The 23,184-nt window shown below is 43.6% G+C and overlaps 1 protein-coding gene across 10 annotated transcripts in view; it reads left to right on the forward strand.

Annotated features, from left to right (window-relative positions):
• ZNF462 (zinc finger protein 462) overlaps window positions 1-23,184 on the forward strand; it is a 137,249-nt gene that overhangs the window by 69,969 nt on the left and 44,096 nt on the right. For all 10 annotated transcript variants that reach the window (XM_072842238.1, XM_072842241.1, XM_072842245.1 and 7 more), the window contains one exon: window positions 3,313-3,504. In XM_072842238.1, the coding sequence (XP_072698339.1) occupies window positions 3,313-3,504 (192 nt within the window). The remainder of the gene's footprint in view (window positions 1-3,312; window positions 3,505-23,184) is intronic.

Below are 23,184 nucleotides of genomic sequence, written 5' to 3' on the forward strand. Positions count from 1 at the left end.
CTGCTCTTCTCTCCTTTTTGCACATGATGGAGGGTGCTTGCAGGTAGCAAATCAGAGCTCAGCCAAGAGAGGAAAGAGGTGTGATGCAGGGAAGTCGGTCTGGTGGCCTTCTCAGAGGTTTTGCCCATGTTTCATCATGTTGGGTCCTATTGAACTGGTTTAATGGATTGAAACTACTGAAGGCATCTAGCTGCCCAAGCCCCACTGGGCTGCAGGTGGGACAGGGAGACTGGCTCTAGGGACTTCTGTTTGTCTCTTAGTATTTTTGTGTTTTCAGGAAAAGTCTACTAAAGGCTATAGAGTAAGAGGCTTCAGGGTTCAGACCAGTCTTTTGTAACATGTACATATGGTAAACTATTCAATTGGGACACCATCCTGGACAGTTTTTCTCACAGGTCTCCACCTTGTCAAAAGCAGTCAGCAGTGGAAGTTGGGTGAATGATTTGGCCTGTGGGAAGGACTTTAAGAGAGTGCCAAAGGCTTCCTGCTGACTCCGGGGCATTGAACTGACCATGTGGACTGTGCTCGCTGGTTGGTGAGAAGGAAGCATCCAGAAAGAGAGGAGGGAGCAGTATAATTTGTTTCTCTGCACACCTGGGAAACTTGGTGTCCATGGTGTGGAGTTTAGCCACTGAGAGTGACTTGGCTTGGGGAAACCTGATACATTTTCCAAAACTCTTGACTCATCTTGTCCATCCTAGATGCATTGTTTTATTTTAAAGGGTAAAAGTCACATAGACAAATCAAATAATCTGGATTTGAATTCTCTCTCAGGTTGTGCTATTTGCAACTGCCCAACCAGGTTCATGCAGCCAGCTTGCATTAAAACATTTTAAAATGGAATAAGGAGGGGATCCCTGGGTGGCTCAGCGGTTTGGCGCCTGCCTTCAGCCCAGGCGATCCTGGAGTCCCAGGATCAAGTCCCACATCCGGTTACCTGCATGGAGCCTGCTTCTCCTCTGTCTGTGTCTCTGCCCCTCTCTCTCTCTCTCTCTGTCTCTCATGAGTAAATGAATGAAATCTTTAAAAAAAAAAATGGAATAAGGAGGGCAATCATATTATATGCAATAACTAATACATTTTTTTTAAGATTTTTATTTATTTATTCGTGAGACACACAGAGAGAGAGAGAGGCAGAGACACAGGCAGAGGGAGAAGCAGGCTCCATTTAGGGAGCCCGACATGGGACTCAATCCCGGGTCCCCAGGATCACGCCCCGGGCCAAAGGCAGCAGTAAACGCTGAGCCATCCGGGCTGCCCCTAATACATGTTAGCACATGTATTCTATGTTGTATTATAAATAATATTCTACAGATCCATATATATTATAGTAATAAATACCACTGTTGACAAACCGACATTATCCGGACTCCCGGATCACAGTTGGGGACTGACTGAGGTTCTAGTTCGGGTCATCTGACTTTGAACTTCCCTTCCTCCTTGGTCTGTCGGATGTTGCATCACTCAAAGTTCTTTTCAAGACTTTCTTGGCAGTACATGCTCTGAGGATCACTAGTGGTAAAGTGGAGGCTCAGTGCAGAATTTGGGATGCTGTGCTCACCTCACATGTGAAAATATTGGTCATCTTCCAGGTGGCAGGGAGCTAACCATCCCAGCTGGATCCAAGCAGGGACAGAGGTTTACCTTTTTCTCTGCAGCTGTGGCCACAGTTCATTGTCACTGGCCCACATAATTTTTCCTTGCTAAAGGTCCTTTCTGCTGCTTTTTTTTTTTGGTCCACTTCCCTTCTCTTCTCTGGTTTTACAATTTCACCTTAAAAAGCAATGTTAAGGGGATCCCTGGGTGGCGCAGCGGTTTGGCGCCTGCCTTTGGCCCAGGGCGTGATCCTGGAGACCCGGGATCGAATCCCACGTCAGGCTCCCAGTGCATGGAGCCTGCTTCTCCCTCTGCCTGTGTCTCTGCCCCTCTCTCTCTCTCTCTCTCTCTGTGTGACTATCATAAATTAAAAAAAAAAAAAAAAGTTAAAAAACTTCCACTCAAAAAAAAATAATAAAACTTCCCCTCATTTGAGGAAATTTGGAAATGAAAGAAGAAACAGAGTCAGTCCTCCATAATCTTATTCTCTAAAGACCACTGTTAACATTTGATAACATTTCCCTTCAACCATTTCCTCTATTATTATTTTTAACAGTTGTGATTATAATTCAATCTAAAATGTATTGTGCCTTTCTGTTTGTTTTTCTGAGTATCACTATTTTATTTTGTTTTGTTTTTTTATATGATTACAAACTCTTCAAGAATTTATTTTAATGAATGATCATTCATCGAGAGGATGTATCCACATTTACTTAATCATTTCCTTATGGCTAGAAACCCTATGTGTCAAAGGATATTTTTTTAATATAAACTCTGAGAAGTGCAGATACTGAGCTGCAAGCATGAGCGTTCTAAGCCTATTGTTATAAAAAGCAAAATTGCTTTCTGAGTGGATCTAACCAGTGTTTATACAACAACATAAGCATGCCCATTTCACAGCCTGGCTTTTTAAAATGCAGTTCATTTAACAGCTGACTTAGGGCAAAGGTGAATCATAGTCTCATTTGGTCACATTTGTCTCAGTGGTATAAAAATAATTAAAATAAAAATGCCTACTTTCACTGACCTGTCCTTATCAAAGAATATGGGAGCTAACACACATATACAGCTCTCTCTCTTGGTCAAATAAATGACTCATTTTTACCCATTTCTGCACGATTAAGTAGGAGCGTGGAGTTTTATGCTGAGGTTTGTGAACTGGTCCAAAAAAACCAAAAACTAGGATGTGTGGAATGGAGGGAGGTGTATAGTCAGCAAAGACGTAAAGGATGAAAATAACACAACAGAGTTTGCACTTAGTTGTCTGTGCCACCAATAGGCCCTTGGAGTGAGAATTAAGTATATCATATTCTGCAGATGATAAAAAAACATCCTTGAGTGAAAGCCGACATGGTCATTTCTAGTGGAGAGTGAGAGAGAACGAGAGACTGGGAAACCTTTCTGAAGGTGGGGCCGTAGACATTTGGTTTCACTCCTCGTTGGGGAATCAGTCCATAGGGCTCTTCCCTGTAAGTAGAGCATGAAATGAGAAGGGAGCAGGCCATTTGATAATGGAGCTCTTTGAGGAGTTCGAGTCCCAGAGGACCATTGTGGTTGTGTGTGAATGGACGGTAACTGGTCTGGGAGGCTTCTCAGACCAAGACGCTTCAGAGACGCTTCTCTGGCGTGAATTAACTCTGTCACTTTGTTTCCCACCCCCACCATCTCTCCTCCCCTCTTTTTCCTTTTCTGCCCCTTACCGCCATCTTCCTCCAGGTGAGCATGCCTACAAGTGTTCCTGCTGCTCCTTTTCCACCATGACAATCAGCCAGCTGAAGGAACACTCCCTCAAGGTCCACGGAAAAGCCCTGACCCTCCCCAGGCCACGGATCGTCAGTCTGCTCTCCTCACACGCTCACCACTCCTCCCAGAAAGCTACCCCAGCCGAAGAAGTGGAAGACTCTAATGGTAATACTGGGCTTCGGGGCCATAGCTAAGCACCAAAGGTCAGGGTGGGCTGGGATTCATTGCCAGTCATTCTTCCTGGAGGAAAGTTGAATCCAAAAACATGACGGTTCAAGTGAAGGAAGAAATGGGGAAAGGTCGCAACAGTATAAAAATGGGAGTGGGAAGGTGGGGTACCCTTGGTGAGTGTCTGGCGCCATGCAGAAATGTCAGGCTGGACTCGTGTGGGCAGTGCTTGCAGAAAGCACACTCCCTGTGGGTGGACCAGCGTTGGGAGTCTTCTGTGTGGTTGTGAGCAAGAAAAGGAATGGGATATACCAGGCCGATTTATTTATTTAGTTACTTATTTATATCCTGTGTTGCTCTAAAAAAATAACCTGCAAAACCAAAAAAACATATGCGTGAAGTGTCTGGGGTGCCATGTTACGCTACGCAGAATTCAGAGGAGGGAGAAAGAGGGGTTGGGTGGGGCAAGTATGTCTGATTCTGTCACAGGATAATTTAGGGGTAACTAGTGATTTCCGATAGCCGAAGGATGTTGAGAAAGCACCAGGTGGGAAGAGGGTCTAATTGCCCAGGTTTGGAGATTCAGAAATACAGAAAGCCATGGAGGGGTCTCGTCACCGGCAATGTACCCAAAACTATGGGGTAGGGGGGAGGCTGCAGGTGTGGCATAGTGAGCAAGAGGACAGCTTATTGTTTTGACCGGACCAAGAAGCAAAAGTGTTTTGATGGCTCAGCTCACCTCCAGGGACTGCAGAACCAGGTGCTTAGGACAGGAGGACGCATGCAGATTCTCAGGATGTGGAAGACGCCAGGGCTGCTCCCTTCCCTGCCCCTCATGCTCCTTCAATAACCAGACATCTCCTACCAGCTTGAGTTCTTCCCAGCCTGGGAATGCACTGTTCCCAAGGTCTACTGTTCCCTTCGCGGTGGGGGTGGGTGCACGGTGGACTGGAAGGAAAGTCTGTGAGCTTTTTTGCACAAAGGATTGGCTTTGAGTCTATTTTCTTTTAATGCCAGTTGTATTTTTCTGGGCAGTTGTGACTTCTACACTCACGTAAAATCAGGTAACAATACTACCTCCACTAATTATCTTGAGAGGTGAAGGAGAGAAGGCACACGTGTCAAACACCCTACACAACATCGGATGCATGGTGGATATTTAATAAAGAGTCATTTTATTGCTGCCATTTTTATTCTTCAATTGGGATTTCGGCCTTTGGAGCCACTTGTAACAGGTGTGAATTTGGGGTTATTTTTAATGTAAAAAAGGAGAGCCTTTTCAGGTAACCTGCAGGCCTGACAGCCCAGCATGTCAACATGGTCTGATTATCAGATTATCCAAAGAGTAAATGATTAATCTTCCTTCATGAGGTCTGTAAAGACACAGCTTTGGGAGGAGAAGGGAAGGGGAGTCCCGAGACTAAAGCTGCCTTTGTTGAGTTAAGGAACTTGGTGGCCTCGCCTTTCTAGCCATCAAATGCTATGTGAAACACAAGAGTTCCCTACCAGTATTCCTGTCTTAAGGGACTTTGGCTTAGCAAGGAAGGCTTGTTATTGTGACTGTGGCTTGTACAAAGTGAATCTCTTCAAGTGTTGTGTAGTAGTTCAAGAAGGATGAGGAAGTTTTCTTGGAAAACTTTGAATCTCAGAGCCGGGGTTGGTGGGGCACCGGGGGGGGGGGGCGGTGAGAGCGTATGCGAAAATGGACAGGTGTCCCCTTTGCACCTTGAGATTCTGGTCATTGGAAAAGATTGGTATACTGCAACAAAGGGCAAAATGTCATTTGATGTAAATTGTAAGATCTTTATTAACATGATTTTTAATTAATTGCTTTCATCTGAAATGGAAGCTACATTTGCAGAGCCATTTGGGTGAAATTGATCTATCCACACTATTTCCAGCAAGGACTTTTCCTGTGACATTTCTCTCAGTGTCATGCCCCCCCCCCCCACCTTTGTCCTCTTCCCTTAAAAGGTGGGCCTCAGTTCACAGGGCAAAGGAATCCTGCCGACTGCTCACTGTGTCTGAGTCCATCCTCTGCCAAGAGCTGTGCTCTGCACAGAAGAATCATAAATAAATACACTACCATTCTGGTCCTCCGGTAGCTTAAAACCAGATATTTAGAGATACTGTCAACATGGTTTTGAACCAACCATAACCTTAAGCCTGAGGTCTAACCTTTTTGGGGGTGATTTCAGATTCTTGGAAGTGGGACTACCTTAGTACCTTGGGGTGAGTGGTCACAGAAATACAATGGTAGGATGTTAACTCTCTGCTGAACACAGACAGTCTGTCTCTATTCAACCACAAGAAGATATCTGGCAATATATAAAAGTGTTTTCTTTTCTCATCCCTAGAAAAAATTCAGCAACTGTGAAAGCCCTGGGTGGCAACTCTTTGGACCTGCACTGTTTTTAATGTATATAAATAACCTTTATCAATGGGTCGGCAGTGATGAGTTTAATCTGATGAAAAAAAAAAACTTGATGAGAAGGTGGGTAAACAGAAATAAGGCATCAAATGGGCTATTCTCATGAATAAATGGTTCCATAGAAAGGATAATAGTTTATTCGTTCAATAAATATTTTCTTGAATCCTTAGTGTAGGTCTTGCATAGCTTTGGGTGCCCAGGAAGGACAGAGGAGGTTGGAATTGGGGAGGACGATTTGCCGGGGAGCTGAGTGGTGGATTCCTAGAAACGCCTAAGTCTAGGGGATGAAAAAACAGCTGTGGGGCTAGACAGTAGCCTGTAAATCATGCCTTGAATGGTGTTTGAAACACGCATGTGAAATCCAATTGCACATTTTAATAGGGAGAAGCTCTGGGGCTGTTGGCTCTCAGTTCGGGTTTCCCACACTGCAGATGCCAGGACACTGTGAACACAAGCCCCAAAAATGTGTTGCAGGCCTGGGGGGAGTAGAGATCCATAAAACCAGGGAAATCACCAGTGTGTCCTTGGCTTTCCGATTCCCTAGCGAGGGATGTGAATAAAACTAGTTGACATGCTCACTGCTGTTTGCAGTGGTCAAATGCTTGCAGTCTTGAGAGCGAGCCAGTCTTCTCTGGCAGGAGGAAACAGGCTGAAAAAGAAGGTTCTTCCAAAGCTGCTTTCCCTCCCAACCCAGAGCCCAGCACTGCAAGGGAGGGGTGCTGAGAAGGTGGAGGGGAGATTTCACCCCAGCTGCCTGGCCACACACCTGTTCTGTCCATAAACAGAGCTCTTGGGCTCTGGGCTGTCCATCTTGACATGTTCCACCAGCATGTGAATTCTTTCTATATTCTCTGTGATCGGTTGTTGGAAGGAAAAGCAAGGGCTGTGTGGTGGTGGTTCTGTGTGTAGGATAATGGGAAGTGACACGTAATTGCTATTCTAAACAATGCATTAAGGGGAAATCATAAGGTTGTCAACAGAAGGAAGTGCTGCTGTGTTTGTGTTTACTGGATTCCTTCTTCTGCCATAGAAAATAGAGGACTGGGTTTTGTCACGCTTTTTTTCCAAGTCTCTGCTTCCAGGATGGAAAAACATAGACGCACACCTGTATAAAATAACCAAGAAACGAGAAGAACATGGTTTAGTATGAAGTTTGGTTAGGTCTCTGAAGCTCTGCGATACATGGATAGTGGCCATGTCATTGAGCTATCTCCTTTCTACGAAGTCAAGCCAATGGTGACATTTATTTTCCTTCCTTGAATTTCCCCCAAAGAACAGATTATTTTCTTCCTTCTGTCTACCCAGTGATGCTGTATGGGATTGCCTGCTTTAGGAAGTAGCTACTGTGGTGCGTTTAAAGCAAAAATGAGATGCTAAGACCAGGCACCTGGGTGGAGGAGGACAACATAGTTTCTTCGTCTATGCTCTGATAACGACCTAGAGAGAAGGCCACGAACTTTTGGTCGTGATACCTTTTTCTCTTTACAGCATTGGTCTGGATACAGTCCACCCAGTGGAGAAGTCTTTGCTGTTACGGGTCAGCAGGAAAATGTTGTAAGGAGCTTTGTGATTTTGTTTTTTCTGTTAGAATTTTTTCAGTTAGCTTTTCTATTCTGAACTCTAGAATAATGCTTGAGAAGCACTGTTTTTACTCAGATACCTCTCACTAAAGAACTCCAGGCACTTGTCATATCAAAGTCCTGGGCATTGCGTGGAGAACTTACCATTGGGTCACACTCCCCATTCCAGAGTGACCTCGCTAGCAGATACTGATGATGTGCTACTATCTCTGTGCTAGCTACCCACCTCTCCCCTCCTTCAGTATCTAACTTCTTCATTTCCACTCCCATGCCTTTGAATAGGCTCTCCTGGGAGCTTGGAAGGATTTCCTCCCTGTCTGCTTCTGTCTATAAGCCTCTGACTTTCACTTTCTCTGAAGACTGACTTTTACTGGCCCAACCCTCTACTCTGGTAACTCTTCTAGTCATGATCCTCTCAGGGCTCTGTTTGTACTTGTGGATATGCGAGTGGTTCTGCCCCCTGATTTTCTGATGGGAGCAGTTAGATGTAAGGACATATGAAATACTAACTTCTTTTCAATGACCAGTGATTTCTTGGAGACATCATAATTTTCGATTCCTGTGTTGAGTCTCTATGTCTAACTTAACTCCGCAGAACCAAGTTAGGAGGGCACATGTATTTCATTTCCATTTAAAAGTAAAGTTCAAAAGGCAAACATTCTAAAGAGGGAACCTCAGAGACTGCTTTAACAGAAATTTTCTGACACATTCTCCAAGAAGAGAAGATCTACCTTGATGAAGTGTTTTAAACATGGTCATTGTTCCCTGCATAACAAGCCTTTCTGTAGAGGTGGGAGACTGAAGGTGGAAACAGAGTATAAACCTTTCCAACCCTCAGAAGGCGACAGGGTGTAGTAGAGCTGGAGAGGTGTGGCATTACTAAAGTAGTCACCTGGTGGTAGAGCCAAGTGTACACAACCATTGACCCTCGAGGAGGAATGTTTGTTCTCCATATCTTTGGGGATGGGGGGGGGGGGGCAGGGGGAAATAGTGTTCGGTTGCAGTGAAATCCAAATTCAAAGAAACTCTGTAGAATGAAACCAACCAACAGAACTCATGGTTTAATGAGTTCTGAACATTTTCTATTCTACCTCAAAATTGTACCCACTGGGATTTTAACGTAATATATTGATTAGAGGAGACTCTTTCTTATGAGATTCATACACTGGTCAGTTTCTACATAAATCAGGGATTGGCAAACTTTTTCTGGAAAGGGCCGGATAGAAAATATTGCCAGGTTTGTGACCCATACGGTCTCTGTTAGAGCTACTCAGCTGTGCCATTGTAATGTGAAAGCAGCCATGAATACTATATAAATAAATGGACGTGGATGTGTTCCAATAAAACTTTATGTACAAAAAAAACAGGGAAGGAAGGCCAGATTTGGCTTATGGGCAGTGTGTCACTGACCTCTGCCCTAGATAACTGGGGGTGGGTGGAGGGGATTACAGCAATACCCATGAAATTAACCCAGCCTTTAATAAATGTCATTATCAACCTTTATATTTAACATGGAATATTCCTAGATGCCACTTAAAGTGTAACTTGACCTAAATATATTCTTTATTTCATATATGAAATGTAGGGCATTAGATAGAGTTTAAAAATATTAGCACATGAATTACATTTAAGCTTAAAAGAAAATCTTCTCTAAGAATTATGTTGAGTCTAGCGCCAAGCTATCAACTCATTTAACCTTGACTGCAGCAGTACTTGACACTTAAAAATTAAGATCTGAGATGCCTGCTTTTCAAAGAGAAGCTTTTCAGATTTCTAAATAGGTCAGACATAAAATTCAACCTTTAAGAGGATCCAATTAGTTGCTAGGGCATCAGACCTTCCACACAGGTTCCAGTTGCAATCAGATTTCTCTTGGGGTGAAGGAAAGAAGAGGTGGTTTCTTTAAAAATGACAATAATGCAGTGGAGACTCTAGAGTGAATAATTGTGAAGTACAAAGATGTACATAGTTTCCAGTGCATAGGATATAAGGCATAATTTTAATGGCTTGACCATAATTTTTAGTAGGTTCTTCTGGTCACAAAATGATCTGACCAGAGAATACTAACCTTCCTGTTTTGACCTAAGAGTTCTACATTAAAATGTGATCTAGAGTTTATTTTCATGCTTTTTATGAAGAATGGCATTTCTACTAAAAAGATTTAGAGGTTTGTGTCTCCAGTGATAAGACTGGTATGAATGGATCTCCTGTCCTATGCCCAGCAGTCTTCAGACGTTAAGCTGTTAGAACTTGGTGTCTGTGGCAAACACGAAACCTCCAGAATCACCACCACCCCGAAGTCGAGTATCATATGAAAGATCCTTCCCAAAGAACCCACCTGCCTGAGATTTCTGTGACTTTTTGAATTAGCCACAGTTTCATGTGCCAAGGATTAAAAAACATTTCAAGTGTAAGCTTTCTGTGTCCTGGGAACTTAGTCAACTAACCCATCTCCCTCTTCTCATGCCAAGAAAAACATTTGTTCATCAGAAATACAAGCATATATATACTACTGAACTCATTCAGAGCTAGTTCCTCCAACACTGGAGTTTGCTTCATAACTCCATGTCTGAGTTTTATATCTTTTGGTGGACAGCTTAGATGTTACCTTAAGTCTCCTAGAACCTGTGTTGTGGGAAGTAACTAAAAGAAGAAATCTGTTTTATTCTTTGGCAGAAAATATTTTCTGTGATTGGTCAAATCATCTAAAACATTCATTTCGGTTCTTTTTGGAAAGAAAGAATTTCCCCAGTCTTCTCATTGCTGTTATCAAATTTTCTTTCTCTGTAACTAGAGCTAGATATTTTAGCCCTATTATATTTGATATAAAAATCCTTTTCGTGCAGCCCCAGTGGCACAGCGGTTTAGCGCTGCCTTCACTCCAGGGTGTGATCCTGGAGACCTAGGATCGAGTCCCACGTAGGGCTCCCTGCATGGAGCCTGCTTCTCCTTCTGCCTGTGCCTCTGCCTCTCTTGCTCTCTCTGTGTCTCTAGTGAATAAATAAATAAAATATTTTTTTAAAAAATCCTTTTCTATAGGTTCTCTCCTCGCTTTCAAATACTGTTCTGTGCTAGAGGAACTTAGACAAGCAGAAAGAAAGGTATTGTATTTGGGGGACCAGCTTGAGTGAGCCATGATTCAGAGGTAGAGATCCTGGGACAGTCTTGCTGGATCCAGCAGAGGGTATGTCCCAAGCAAGAATAAGTATGCGAAGAAGTTTTTTTTTTCAAGTGCAGAGATGGGAAGAAGATGCTAGAAATAATATTTTAGAAACAACTATTATTTTTAAAAATAAATTATATGAGTTTTGATGATACAGACCAGGAAAACATGTCCAAATAATATACACATTTTCCTGTTAACTTATTCATCATCCTAAATAATATTCTATAGAAAAACCTCAATTGCGGTGATTAAATAAAAAATGGCCAAGTAAGTAATAGCCAAAGTGACACGAGAGGTTTAGGCAGGAGGATCTGCTTGCTTTTTGCTTGGATTTACTCCCTTGTAGTCTGTGCCCAGGAAAGGATAAGTTCCTGCCACGGGGGCTCTTTACTTTGCAAGCAGTTTCAGAGCCATCAGGTCGACCCAAAGGAGATGTTTGGCTGCGAGTACAGAGCCCAGCTAAGGTTTTATTTACCAGTACACTGCTCTTCGAGAAGTCAGCCCAGGGCTGGGTTCTTCAGCTTCCTGAGGGACACAGAATATTCTTAGATGACTCATGCAAGCCACCCTCCTTATGTCATCTTTTATTTTAATGCACTGAGAGCCCTCCATCAAAGCGGCAGTGATAGCCAGTCGAGCAACAGGGCCTTCTAAAGAACCCTTAATCTAGTTCTTGGCTTTTTAGCATTGCTAGCTATTTTTTCCTCCTTGACCAGTTTGAAAGTCATCCATTCTGGTTTTGTTATAAAGGGTTTCTCTGTGTCTCTTGTTTAATTCTTAAGGAATAAAATTTACCATTATTTTTATTTTTTTAATTCTGCTGATTGCCTTAAATCTGTTATCTGATTTAATATGTCTGATGAGTCAGGGGTACAAATTATTAGTCTCATTTTATAGAGCAGGAAACTGATACCCTGAGGAGTGACATGATGAGCCTGTCACAAAATGTGTGTGTGGGTGTGTATGGTAGAGCTTGTCTGAATCCAAAGCTTGTGCCCTTAACCTTTGTGTCGTCTCATGGCATTCTTGTAGTGGAAATGCACATCCACACATGATCCAGAGTGGCTAACGGACAACCTCCTCTTTTAATGTTTGGAGATCCTGGAATCTTCCAAAGGAAACTAAAGTCAAGTTTTTATTATTGACTGAGATTTGGAGCTTAAGTTAATAGATAGATACACAGATAGTGTTAAGTTAGACCAGAATGGAGTGAAGTGAGAAATTGTGCATTTGGATTTTAATAGTTACAGCCATGGAGAGGAGAAGAAATTGAAGAGTCATGGAAGGCTTCTGGGGCTCAGGCTGGGCCTTGAAGGCTGAGTGTGTTTTACACAGGTGGAAGTCCATGCAGGGTGGGAGGAGTATCAGAAGTGAGTAAATGTAGAGAAGGAGGACTTCTGGGACATGCAGAGACCGATTGGGCCATACAGGAGGGTGCATGTTAGTGAGAGGAGAGTTGGCGAGGTGAGCAGAGGTGCAGACTGCAGTGGTACTTAGTACCAGGAAGACATTTTTAGTTTTTAGATGCAGGTTGAACAGGGAAGACCAGCAGCAAGGGCTCTATCTCCTTTGGAAGTGGGAGGGGACTTTTGAACCATAGGTGAAATAAGCTAGCATCTATAGTCTTTGCATTAAGATGCCCACACAGATTATTCTTGATTACAAAAGTAATACCTACTCATAATTAAAAAACAGCTTCATGGCAATATGTAAAATAAAATATAAGAGTCATCTGGATGTTTGTTCTATACATACACAAACATAGGTTCTGTTTTAATTTTTTTTTTCTTTAGAAAACTGGAACCATAATATACAAATTATTTTTTTTTCATGTTTTTTGGTTCTCACTTGATAGGTTCTATCATTACTTGATTCACATTATATTTTAAAATATGAGGGTCTGTATCTCAAAAAACAAAAACCAGTTCCCCTTCATATAATAAATATCAGGTTATTTAAAGGCTGCAATTATTTGTGTGTGAGAGAGAGAGGGAGAATATGTTTAGGATGAGATTCTACGAATTAGATAGGGCCTTTGAGGTTTTGCCAATCAAAAATCCATTAATTGTGTTAATTTTAAGGCTCACTCATTGCTTAAAAATTTTCTTAAGTTTTTTTTCCTATTGCTTGAGGCTTAATACATTTGAAATATTGGCAAATTGTCCATAAGTTAAATGACAGAATCAAGATTACAGACTGTCTAGACTGTTCTGAGTATGAGCTATAATGAGATTTTGCTAGGTGATAAATATAAAATATGCTGGGTAGCTTCTGACCCTTATATTCTCTTCCAGTACTAGACTTGCCAAATATTCTTATAATTGTTGCTTATCATATCTGTCTCCCCAGCTAAACTGTGTGCTCTCTGAGGTCAAGGACTGTTTCAGATCCCTAGCACTTGGCAGGCCATTCAATAAATATTTGTTGATTTGAATTAGGGCAGCAAAATGCACCACACACAAGGAGAGCTGACAAAACAGTAGTTTATGTGTGGAAAAGCCTGGGACTTTTAGTGACTGTGAGCTCAGTTATGCCGCATAATGTTTGGAAAAAGCCAATGGAATTGGGCTGCATGTATACCATGATGTGCTGCCCTATACTGTGCACATTTCCTGGGTCTCACCTTTCTCCTCCAATTAACTAACTTTGGCCTTCTCCCCAATGACCATACCATATCCCTTTCAGCTTCTATGACCAAAGTGACTATTTCCTCCCAAGTGGCCAAGAAGAGGGAGAGCACATACCTTACTCTCCGCCACCTCTTGAGAATATTTCTGCTTCCTTCATTTAATGGTCCCTTTCAAATGCCTGCTCTCTGCTTATTTCCTCCTCCTTATCTTCTGGAATGTTCTTTCACTCTTCTCAGTGAACTCAGTGCCAGGTTCACCGCTTTCCTTTTGACTGCAGCCGTGACCATCATGCTCTGGAATTCCCAACGTATTAGACTCAGTGATAATGACCCAACAAATAGTTGCCTCTCTTCAGGTAGAGGGACTTAACCTCCTTCCTGACTGTGCTCCAGCCACCATTCCCCGGTGCCTGAATTCACCCTACCTGCTTCACCTCCAACATCTCTAGCTCTGAATTCTCTGTGACCTCTCTACCCATCCCAGGCCAGGTTAGCCATTTCAGAGGGGCTTTCCCCAGCATCCTTTTTCTCTTAACTCCCTTGTCCTTCACTGCTTTCCAACTTGCCAGACTCCCACCCTAAAGAACCCTCACTCCACTTCTCTGATTTTAGCTAGGTGTCCTGGCTCAGATCCCAAGCTTCTCCAATCTATTATCAAGGTTACATTTGTAAACCACAAGTCTGATTTACTTTTAAGAATAAATTTGAGGGATCCCTGGGTGGCGCAGCGGTTTGGCACCTGCCTTTGGCCCAGGGCGCGATCCTGGAGACCCGGGATCGAATCCCACATCGGGCTTCCGGTGCATGGAGCCTGCTTCTTCCTCTGCCTGTGTCTCTGCCTCTCTCTCTCTCTGTGACTATCATTTAAAAAAAAAAAAAAAAAAAAAAAAAAGAATAAATTTGAGCTTATTCAGATTTATCCCTTTATAACGCCAGCTTACCTGCAAGTGTACCAAGTGTTTCTCCTGAGTGAAAGAGACCAGAGTGGAGTCACAGCCACTGTGTTAGAGGTTCCAAGTAGCTGCAGTCTATCTTGCCTGCCCCAAAGCTAATAGTAGATCAATGGCAGGAGCAGCTATGTAGTTAATAGCTGTGGCAGTCACAAATGATTGTGCTTGTGCATTGTGATTTTACTGTTACTCTGTTTTACCGTTGTGTTTTTTTTTTTAAATGTTGCCCATGGGGAAGTTTTTAATTAGGAATACAAAGAGGGGAAGATGAAGAAATCCACTCCTACCTTGCATGCAAGCAAGAATAATGCCACCAGCATGTCCGTTAAAAGAGACCACAATTGTGGTAACTAAGTCAAAAGCAGTGAACTGTGAGTAACATTCCCAACTAACACATTGAAAGTGGTAAGTCCTGTATATTGTTATGTTAATAATAAGATCATTTTTGCTAAGACAGCTAGAATATACTTTTGCATCTTGAGTATGTTGCATAGATACGAGAACACTGGAAAACCTCGCTCTTGAAACAATCTAATTCTATGTGAAAGATTTATTTTTTTTTCCTAGTGTTTTTCAGTGGCTTTATTTTTATGTGCCTCTACCCCTGTAGCTTAACAAAAAGGTTTATAGTGCTTTTCACTATATTTCTCCCTCTTCTAATTTTCTGTTATATTATCCAAACTTAAGTTATGCCTAGGGAAGACCATTGAGAACATAGATGTTCACCTTCTGTGGATTGCCAGAGCAGCAAAGAGTTTGAGAACTCTAGGATGGAGGGGCGGTGGTTCCGTGCAAGTCAGAGACAGGCTTAAGATTTGATTTAGTTATGTGTTTATTTATGGGCCATTTCCTAAACTGAGAGAAGGCCAAAAAAAAAAAAAAAAAAAAGTATGAGAAAGAAGTTTTGTAAACTAATATACCGAGCAAATTGGTGGTTTTCATACTAATCACCATAATCCCAATCAAAGGAGGTGACTCTACTTGAGCTGGCCACATAAAGCCATATATAAAGTTGAGAAGTGCCAAGGGTCACAGGGCCAGACCCTTCCTGAAGACCAAGGGGAGCAGCTCTGGGCTTCCAGTGTCCGGAAGGGGCATGAGGGTTAATGATACGCACAGGTCAGCAACATCTGATGACACATCGAGCCTGATCCAGTTCTTCCGGGGCATTCTGGTGGCCGTGGCTCCCCTCAGGCCCTTGCACTCAGGGGAAGCATCCAGATGTCTCAGAGAACCTCCTTCCCAGCTTATAACCATTTATTTTCAGTGGAATTTTGGAGGTGGGCTGCAATACTGGTGTCGAGTATGACTCTCCTGTGCATCCGTGGATTCCTTTTAACTGAGCAAAGCCACTGGCGCTCATAAAAATTAGAGGCAAATGATCTCTCGGAAACCGGTTTTCTGCACAAGAACGTTAGGCTCCTGAGTTTGAAGTCTGGCTTGAGAGCTGCTATAGACCCAAACCCAGGAATCCATCCATACAGCAGGCCATGAGACACCCACCTGTGCAGCCTCGGCGGAGGTCCTGTCCACTTCCATCTCTCCGGAGTGTGCTACAATAAACCATCTACCTTTTCCAAGCCTCCATTTCTTACATGTAAAATAATGTTAATGCCTCCTTTGTGGTATTATTTCGAGGATCAAGTGAGATAACGTGGAAATGTGCTTTCAGATTCTAAGTGACTGTAGGAATCTTAGATATTATTAAAATAGTATAATAGAAGCAAGTTTCTTGTCCATATATAGTTGTCATCATCCAGAGATTGATGAGGATTTTTTTTTTTAATAAAATAGGAAAAAATGTTCTTGTTTAGCCTTAGAAACTGAATGAAATCTCTCACATCATGAGCTGTTTCTTGGGAGTCTAAAATAATTCAGTGTTTGGAAGGTTGTGTTTAATCTAGAGTCCTGTCGATCTAAATTTATTTGAACTTTGGAGCTTAATTGAAACCATCCACACAAGAAAGTCCTTAGCAGGGATGCCTGGGTGGCTCAGTGGTTGAGCGTCTGCCTTCAGCTCAGGGTATGATCCTAGAGTTCCGGGATCGAGTTCCACATCGGGCTTCCTACATGGAGTCTGCTTCTCCCTCTCCCTATGTTTCTGACTCTCTCTGTGTCTCTCATGAATCAATAAATAAAATCTTAAAAGAAAAAAAAAGTCCTTAGCAGTGGATGCCCTAATGGGCTGGTGAAATGCACTAAGTCCCCGCATCAGTCTCATTAGTATTGGTATTATTGGCCCTAATCAAAACATATCTTAATTAATGATAACTGTTGTTTACTGAATGTCTGTTGAATGAGTACTTTTACAAACGTCATCTCATTCCATTTAGTCCACACAACAATCCCATGAGACAGGAACCTTCCATAACTAGCTTCCTCCTATTTGCAGAAGGAGGTGGAAAGGCTTAAGAATAGTCACTTGGTCACTACCTGGCAGATTGGGATTAAGGTGCATGTGCTAATCCACAGGCCCATCTCCTGTGTGACACTGTTCCCTAAAACTCAGTTCTTGGATGTATTATTTTTCCCATGGGAAGTCCAATAAAGGGGAGCTCTCTGAGCCCCTTTGGGAAAGGGCTGTCTGTGTTTTAAATATTAAAACCACTCTTGGATATGATTTTCTGTGGTTTGATTCTGTAGTCGCCGTCTTAGCCTCCAAACCTCTTGAAAGAACCAGTATTCCCAACTTACACTTACTCACCACTTAATTCTTTTCTTAAATTGCTGGGATCCCTGTTCTGCCTTCAGCCCTTCATTGAAACCACTCTCATGAAGGGACCTATCAGCTACCTCAGTGACATTTCCTTGGGGAGTCCCTCCCTGTTCGTACCTGCCGCCTCCTCTTCCCCCCTTGCCCTGTCTGGCATCCCTGGCAGTGTCACTCTGGCCCCTAGCACAGTAATGAAATGGCTTGCCCAAGGGTTGATGAGGACTCCAGACAACTGAGTCCATGGCCTCTGCTCCCGCCTCATCCTTCTTTTTTTGTCCGTGGCATTTAAAACTGCTGACTTTCCTCCCAGGAGAATTCTCCTCCTGTGGTTTGGGACCTGCTGTCTCTTTTGGGCTCTCCTCTGGCCTTGCTGGTAGTACCTTGTCTTTACTCTGTTTTCAACTGCTCTTCCTCCAGCTGCCAACACACAGACTGTGGGCCAGTCTTCCCTCCTCTTGGTCTGGTCCTTGGAGCCTCCCCTTCACAGACATGTGGAATCAACTCACTGTTTAAATGATGCTGCCAAAATCTCAACCTCCAGCCCTAACCTGTCAGGTTTGGCTGCAGACTTTCTTTTCCATCTGTTTCTCGCCTTCTCTACCTGGGGTTTTCACACAACCTTCACCTCCAAGGTTCTGGAAGGGAACTCCTTGCCTTCTTCCCAGACTTGTCCCTCTCCCAGCGCTCACGGTAGCCAGCTGGACTCATCTGTGTTTCAGGTCTTGGCCCACAATCCATCAGCCGCTCAGCTGCCCACAAAGTCCTATTGTCCTCTGTCTCCCGACATCCTCTCATACCCACCCTTCCTTCCTACACCGTCTCTTACTGAAGCCATCCCCATATCCCCTCCACCTGCAGACTCCTCCCTTCATCCATTCCATACATAGTTGAATCACATTATTCTCCTACTTCCAAATCATTAACAGCTCTACATAGCCTGTTTATGTTTTGTTTTGTTTTTGGTTTTTTTGTTTTTGTTTTTGTTTTTTTTTTAGATTTTACTTATTTATTCATGAGAGACACAGAGCCAGAGACACAGGCAGAGGAGAAGCAGGCTCCCAATGGGAGCCTGATATGGGACTCTATCCCAGGACCCCAAGCTTACAACCTGAGCCAAAGGCAGACACTCAACCGCTGAGCCACCCAGGTGCCCCTACAGTTAAAGAACATTCCCACGCTCAACGTTCTCCACACCCACTCCTAGCTGCCCCTCCTGCCTCTATTTCCACACGTTCACAACCTACTAGACCTTCGGAGCCATGTGCAGATTCCTCCACCTTCATGATGCTTCTCCTGATGTCCATGATGTGTCAGCTCTCCCTTCTCTGAAATCCTCTGGTGCCATGGCCTCCCTCTCCTGGGGACTTGTGGTCCATCCTGCCGACTGTCATAATGCCAGAAAAGGAGCTCATTCAGGACAGTTTTGTCCTGCTCATCTTTATGTTCTAAACATCTGGCACAGGGTCACTTTCTTCCTAGAGTAGATGTCCTATCGATGTAAAATGAAAGTTGGTTGTGTCCTACAATATTGAAAGCAATAAATCTAGATTTAAATTTTCTTCTCACTGCAGAACCCAGTTGTCTTCCAGCCATTATGCTAACAACCGATAGAAATGCCCTCGGGCGTTTGCTCTTTTCTTTGGGGGCTCACTCATTTGCAGTGTGCACTGTAGTAATCTCCCCTAACAGCCCGAGAACTCTTGAAATAAGAGCTATGATGATCTTTGTATCCATCAAATACCCAACATATCAACATATCGTAGTTCTATTTGTTGTGGATAACAGACTATTTGTATAAAGCTAACAAATCCAGAAGAATATTGGATCACTTAACAAAATAATATTTTGTATAACATCTAAATGAATGTAAGAAAATATGTATCGAGTCCTTGGCTTGACACATGGCTACTAAAATTGAGTAAAATACCGATCTAGAAATATTTTGGATGTTGCTGAGGCCCTGTATTTGGAACACAGACCACAGGATTTTGGTTGGACCGACGCATTTCTCATATTCGCAAGCATGTGGACATACCACTTGGTTTCCTGTGCTTTCTTGTTAGTTTTTTGCACATGAACGGTCAGTAGGGAGCAGAAAAGGTAGCCTATTGAGTTTCTGTCTTTCCTTCCCATACAGTAGGGCCATAATCTATTCCAGATGAAAGTCTAGTACATTCAGTAGAAACAGTGGGAACTGAATTTCAGATGAACACTTCCAACCTGCTAGTAAAATCCAGAGCAGAAGAGATACTACATAGGTGTTTTCTACTCAGCAGAACAAAGTATGGAGTCACAGACTGCTGCCAATCTTCCCTCGGCAATAAGGAACTTGCTGCTACTTGGTTTTTCTCACAGTGGGAATGCATTTAGCATTTATAGCAAGCCATCTTCCCCCAACCCAAAGGTCGTTGGTCAAGGGTTGTGGGTACAATTTAGAGACACAGAAAAGGTAAAAATATGAGGGCTCTATCTCACCTGGTTCCTGCTTAAAATCCTCTGAGGGCTGTCTACTTTGCCTTCAGAACAAGTTCTGAGCTCAGCATGAAAGTTGTTTTCTGGGTCCCCCATTTCTGTCTGGGATCATTCATCATCCCTCATCCCTGCTGCATATGGGGCTGCAGCCACGCGAATGCCCTGGTTCACAGGCTCCTGCAATCCTATCTTGCACCGCAGGCCTTGCGGTCCCTTCTGCCCAGAACACCCTTTGCCACCCTTCCTCCTCATTATTCCATTCACTTGGCTAATTCCTACTCATCCTTGAAAATTTGAGTGTTTCCTCCAGAAACCTTCCTCTCTGGCTGAGCAGCCTCCTTTTTGCTCCTCATAGATCTTTGAGGTCTCTTTAGTGACCCCACACTGATCATTCTCTGCTCTGTCTCCAGCTCCCCCAAGACCATTGGCTTCTTGAAGGCAAAAGTCATCATTTTATTTTTGGGTCCCCAGAGCATGGCAGATTACTTTGCAAACTATGGGCACTCGAATGAGTTATTGGAGTGACTGAACCTAGAAGTGTTGATGTTCATGGTGCCACACACTGGCCACAGCACTCAAAAGGCCCAGATGTAGGACGTGTGATGGCAGGGCTGCTTCTTGGCACAAGCCCTTAGGTTTCTCATACTGAGTACTGGCCAAATGCTCCAGGCTCAGCCAAGCCACAGGTTCCCAAGCAAGCTTAGATGCCCTCATTAGTCATGAAATTAAATCCAAAATACATGCATGGTGAGAAATTTGAGATAAAATCCCTCACAGCTAGTAGGGAAAACCAGATAATCAAGCAGTCCATATCTAGTATAGATTGCATGGCAGGAAGTGCTGTCCAGAGGAGAACAAGGTAAAGGAAAGGGAAGGTGGGGGCTGCAGTGTCAGGTGGGATGGTTTGGGAGACAATCGTTGATAATGAGGATGATTGCCACACCTACAAATTGGATGCCCAAGGATCTTACTCAAACCTGGAGGTGAGCTTGAAAAAAATCTGAAAGGAAGTCAACCCGAGAAGGCTTGCCAGAAAAGTGTCTAAAGTTTGGAAATGAAATTTGCTCTGACAACTCTTTTTGCAGCAAGTTGATTTGTGACCATGCTGTGTGCATTGTTATCCAACAAAATGGGGCGAATCATTGCGTCTGTGGTGTTATTCAGGTCAAGCCCTGCCTTTGAGCTGAATCCAAGCCCCACGATCACAATCCCTCCCCACTGCAGCCCTCTCCACCTTCCAAATAAGCTGGTGGGCTGTTGCCAGAAGTAGCAGTGCGGTTGGCTTTGCCCAGAATCAGTCAGTCAAAAACTAGCTGCCGAGCTCCTACCACGTACCTGGAGCTGGGATGAACGTTAGTTACGTCTGTTCAGAGCAGTGGTAGAGATGCCCGTGCCACTCCATCCCGCGGTCCAGTTAAGGAGACCGAATTTTCCCATGGATAGAAAACACTCCAGACACCCTAAAAGGCAGTTGATAATTCAGTGCAAAATTCCCCGATGTAGACTTTAACTGCTATGGAACGGAGACCCTTAAAGCACTCCTTTGGGTACCTCCCGCTCTGGCTTCCTCTACGTTGCCCCACACCATGATGTTTGCCAGTCTCCATTTTATAAGTGAGGAAGCAGAGGTCTGCTTAATTAAGCCTCTCCACGGGGCCTAGGTGCACCTCTAAGTAAATGAGAGGTTGCCTTTTCTCCCACTTGTTCCCTTGATTTTCCCATTTCATAAGGTCCCAGTGAGACCTCCTAAGAAGCCCTTGACATAGGTGCTAGACCTGGAGCTGGTGGAGACGGGAGATGGTGAATCTTCCACCTGTCCCTCATCCTTCTTGGAGGCTTTCGCCCTGCACCTGAGCCCAGCCCCCTGAACAGGCGAGTTTAGTGTGAGCAGAAGAGCTGCTAGCCCAAAGGAGGAACCTACTGTTTTAATGATGGTTAAAAATGTAGCTTAACTCAGAGCCAGGTTTTTCTTCCTTCCACGGCATGGGAAAGAAAAGGAAAAACGGTAAGAAACCCACTAGGTTTGTTGGTTAGGACACTCCTGCCGCCTGGAACAGTTTTAGCAAAACTCTGTGCTTTGAAGTGTGGCTGCTTGTTCTATTCTTGATAAACCATTGCCTTTCTCACCTGATTTCCATATCATCACTTAGAGCTCTACACGTATCTAAATATATATGCTTAAACTCAGATGTGTTCTTTTCTCCTGATTATCTAATCTTTGAAGAAATTGCGACAATTGTTCCCTGCCCAGGCCTACTGCACTGTTCATAGCAAGCCATCCATTGTGACCCGAGTCCTTGAAGTCCGTAGGCATCTTCTCTCCAGTCCGGTCTTGAGGAGGAAGCTCTGTGGCCTTGCCCACAGCTCGTGAGCTCTCAATGCCATCTGAAGTTGCTAGCAAGCACTCTATGGTTGAGGCCAAGTCACTGATATAAAGAGGCTTTTGTACTCAAAAGTTTTGCATTGGATTTTCAGTGTGGTGGTAAAGACCTCTATATGATCTAAACGAACAGCAGGAAACGTTACTTCCTCATCACACAATTCAAAAGAGTCACAGGTGAATTTTGCATTTGGTATTGTAAGAGCTTCCCAATTAACAATGGCAGATGCCACCTAGAGCTTCCTTCGAAAAAAACATTAGAAAAAGGCTCCTTTACTACACATTCGTTTGTTGCCCTACAAATTTCTAGCCTGCTTCAAGGAGGGTTTTTTTTTTTTTTTTTTTTTTTAGATTTTATTTATTTATTCATGAGAGACACGCAGCTAGAGAGAGGCAGAGACACAGGCAGAGGGAGAAACAGGCTCCATGCAGGGAGCCTGGCGTGGGACTCCATCCAGGGATTCCAGGATCATGCCCTGGGCCACAGGCAGGCTCTAAACAGCTGAGCCACCCAGGGACACCCCCCTCCCCCGCCCTGAGGAGGGTTTTTAAGAACACATACTTTGAGTAACAACGTTTAGTGCAGAAGGAATGCCCACAGTGTTTGTTAATGACTATGGCAGAAAAGGAACGTATTTTTGAAACGAGGGGACGCGGGGGCCCCGGGTTATGTTCCTGTTCTCCATTGACTGGCTGGGGAGCAGGAAGTCCTCTCTGCTTTGCCAAACCGCCACAAGTCTCCATACAAAATGCCTTGTCTGAATGCTACATACCTCAGATGAGAGTGCGTTCCTGATGGAGAAAAATTGGTAAAACAGTTTATACGGTGAAAATGTAGTAATAAATGTGTGCAAATAATCCATGAATCCCTTCTCATGCATTGCAGAGGGCTCCATTTTCATGGCCGTAGAAGTTGACTGTAGAAAAGTTACGGTGCATTTATGTATGTGGTGCCATTTACACCTGCACATTTTACAAAGGTCTGTGCCTGTCGCTGGGTGCTTTAAAAAAGGAGGAGAGAGTTGCATATGGAATCAACTAAAGTGGCTCCCAGGTAGCCTGATAATCATCTGTTTCAAAGTTTAGACTTAAGAGCTGATGTAGGATCAAAAGCAGAAATTATGCCTTTGGCTTCTTGGGGTGGCCATGGGTTATGAAGTTCATGCCATCCAAACTCTCAAGTGTTCCAGAAGCCATTCTCCAGGTAATTACAAAAGGCCTCGGTTTGTCTCAGTAAAAGTAGCTTGTTTCAAACGGGAAGCTTCTATCAATCTCGGTGTCCAATGCGAGAGTGCCATTTGGTTAATTGGATTTTCCTTTTAAATCCAGTTTTCCAGGGCACTTTTTTCAGTTTGA

The sequence above is a fragment of the Canis lupus genome, chromosome 10, assembly GCF_048164855.1.
Source record: "Canis lupus baileyi chromosome 10, mCanLup2.hap1, whole genome shotgun sequence".
NCBI lineage: Eukaryota > Metazoa > Chordata > Mammalia > Carnivora > Canidae > Canis > Canis lupus.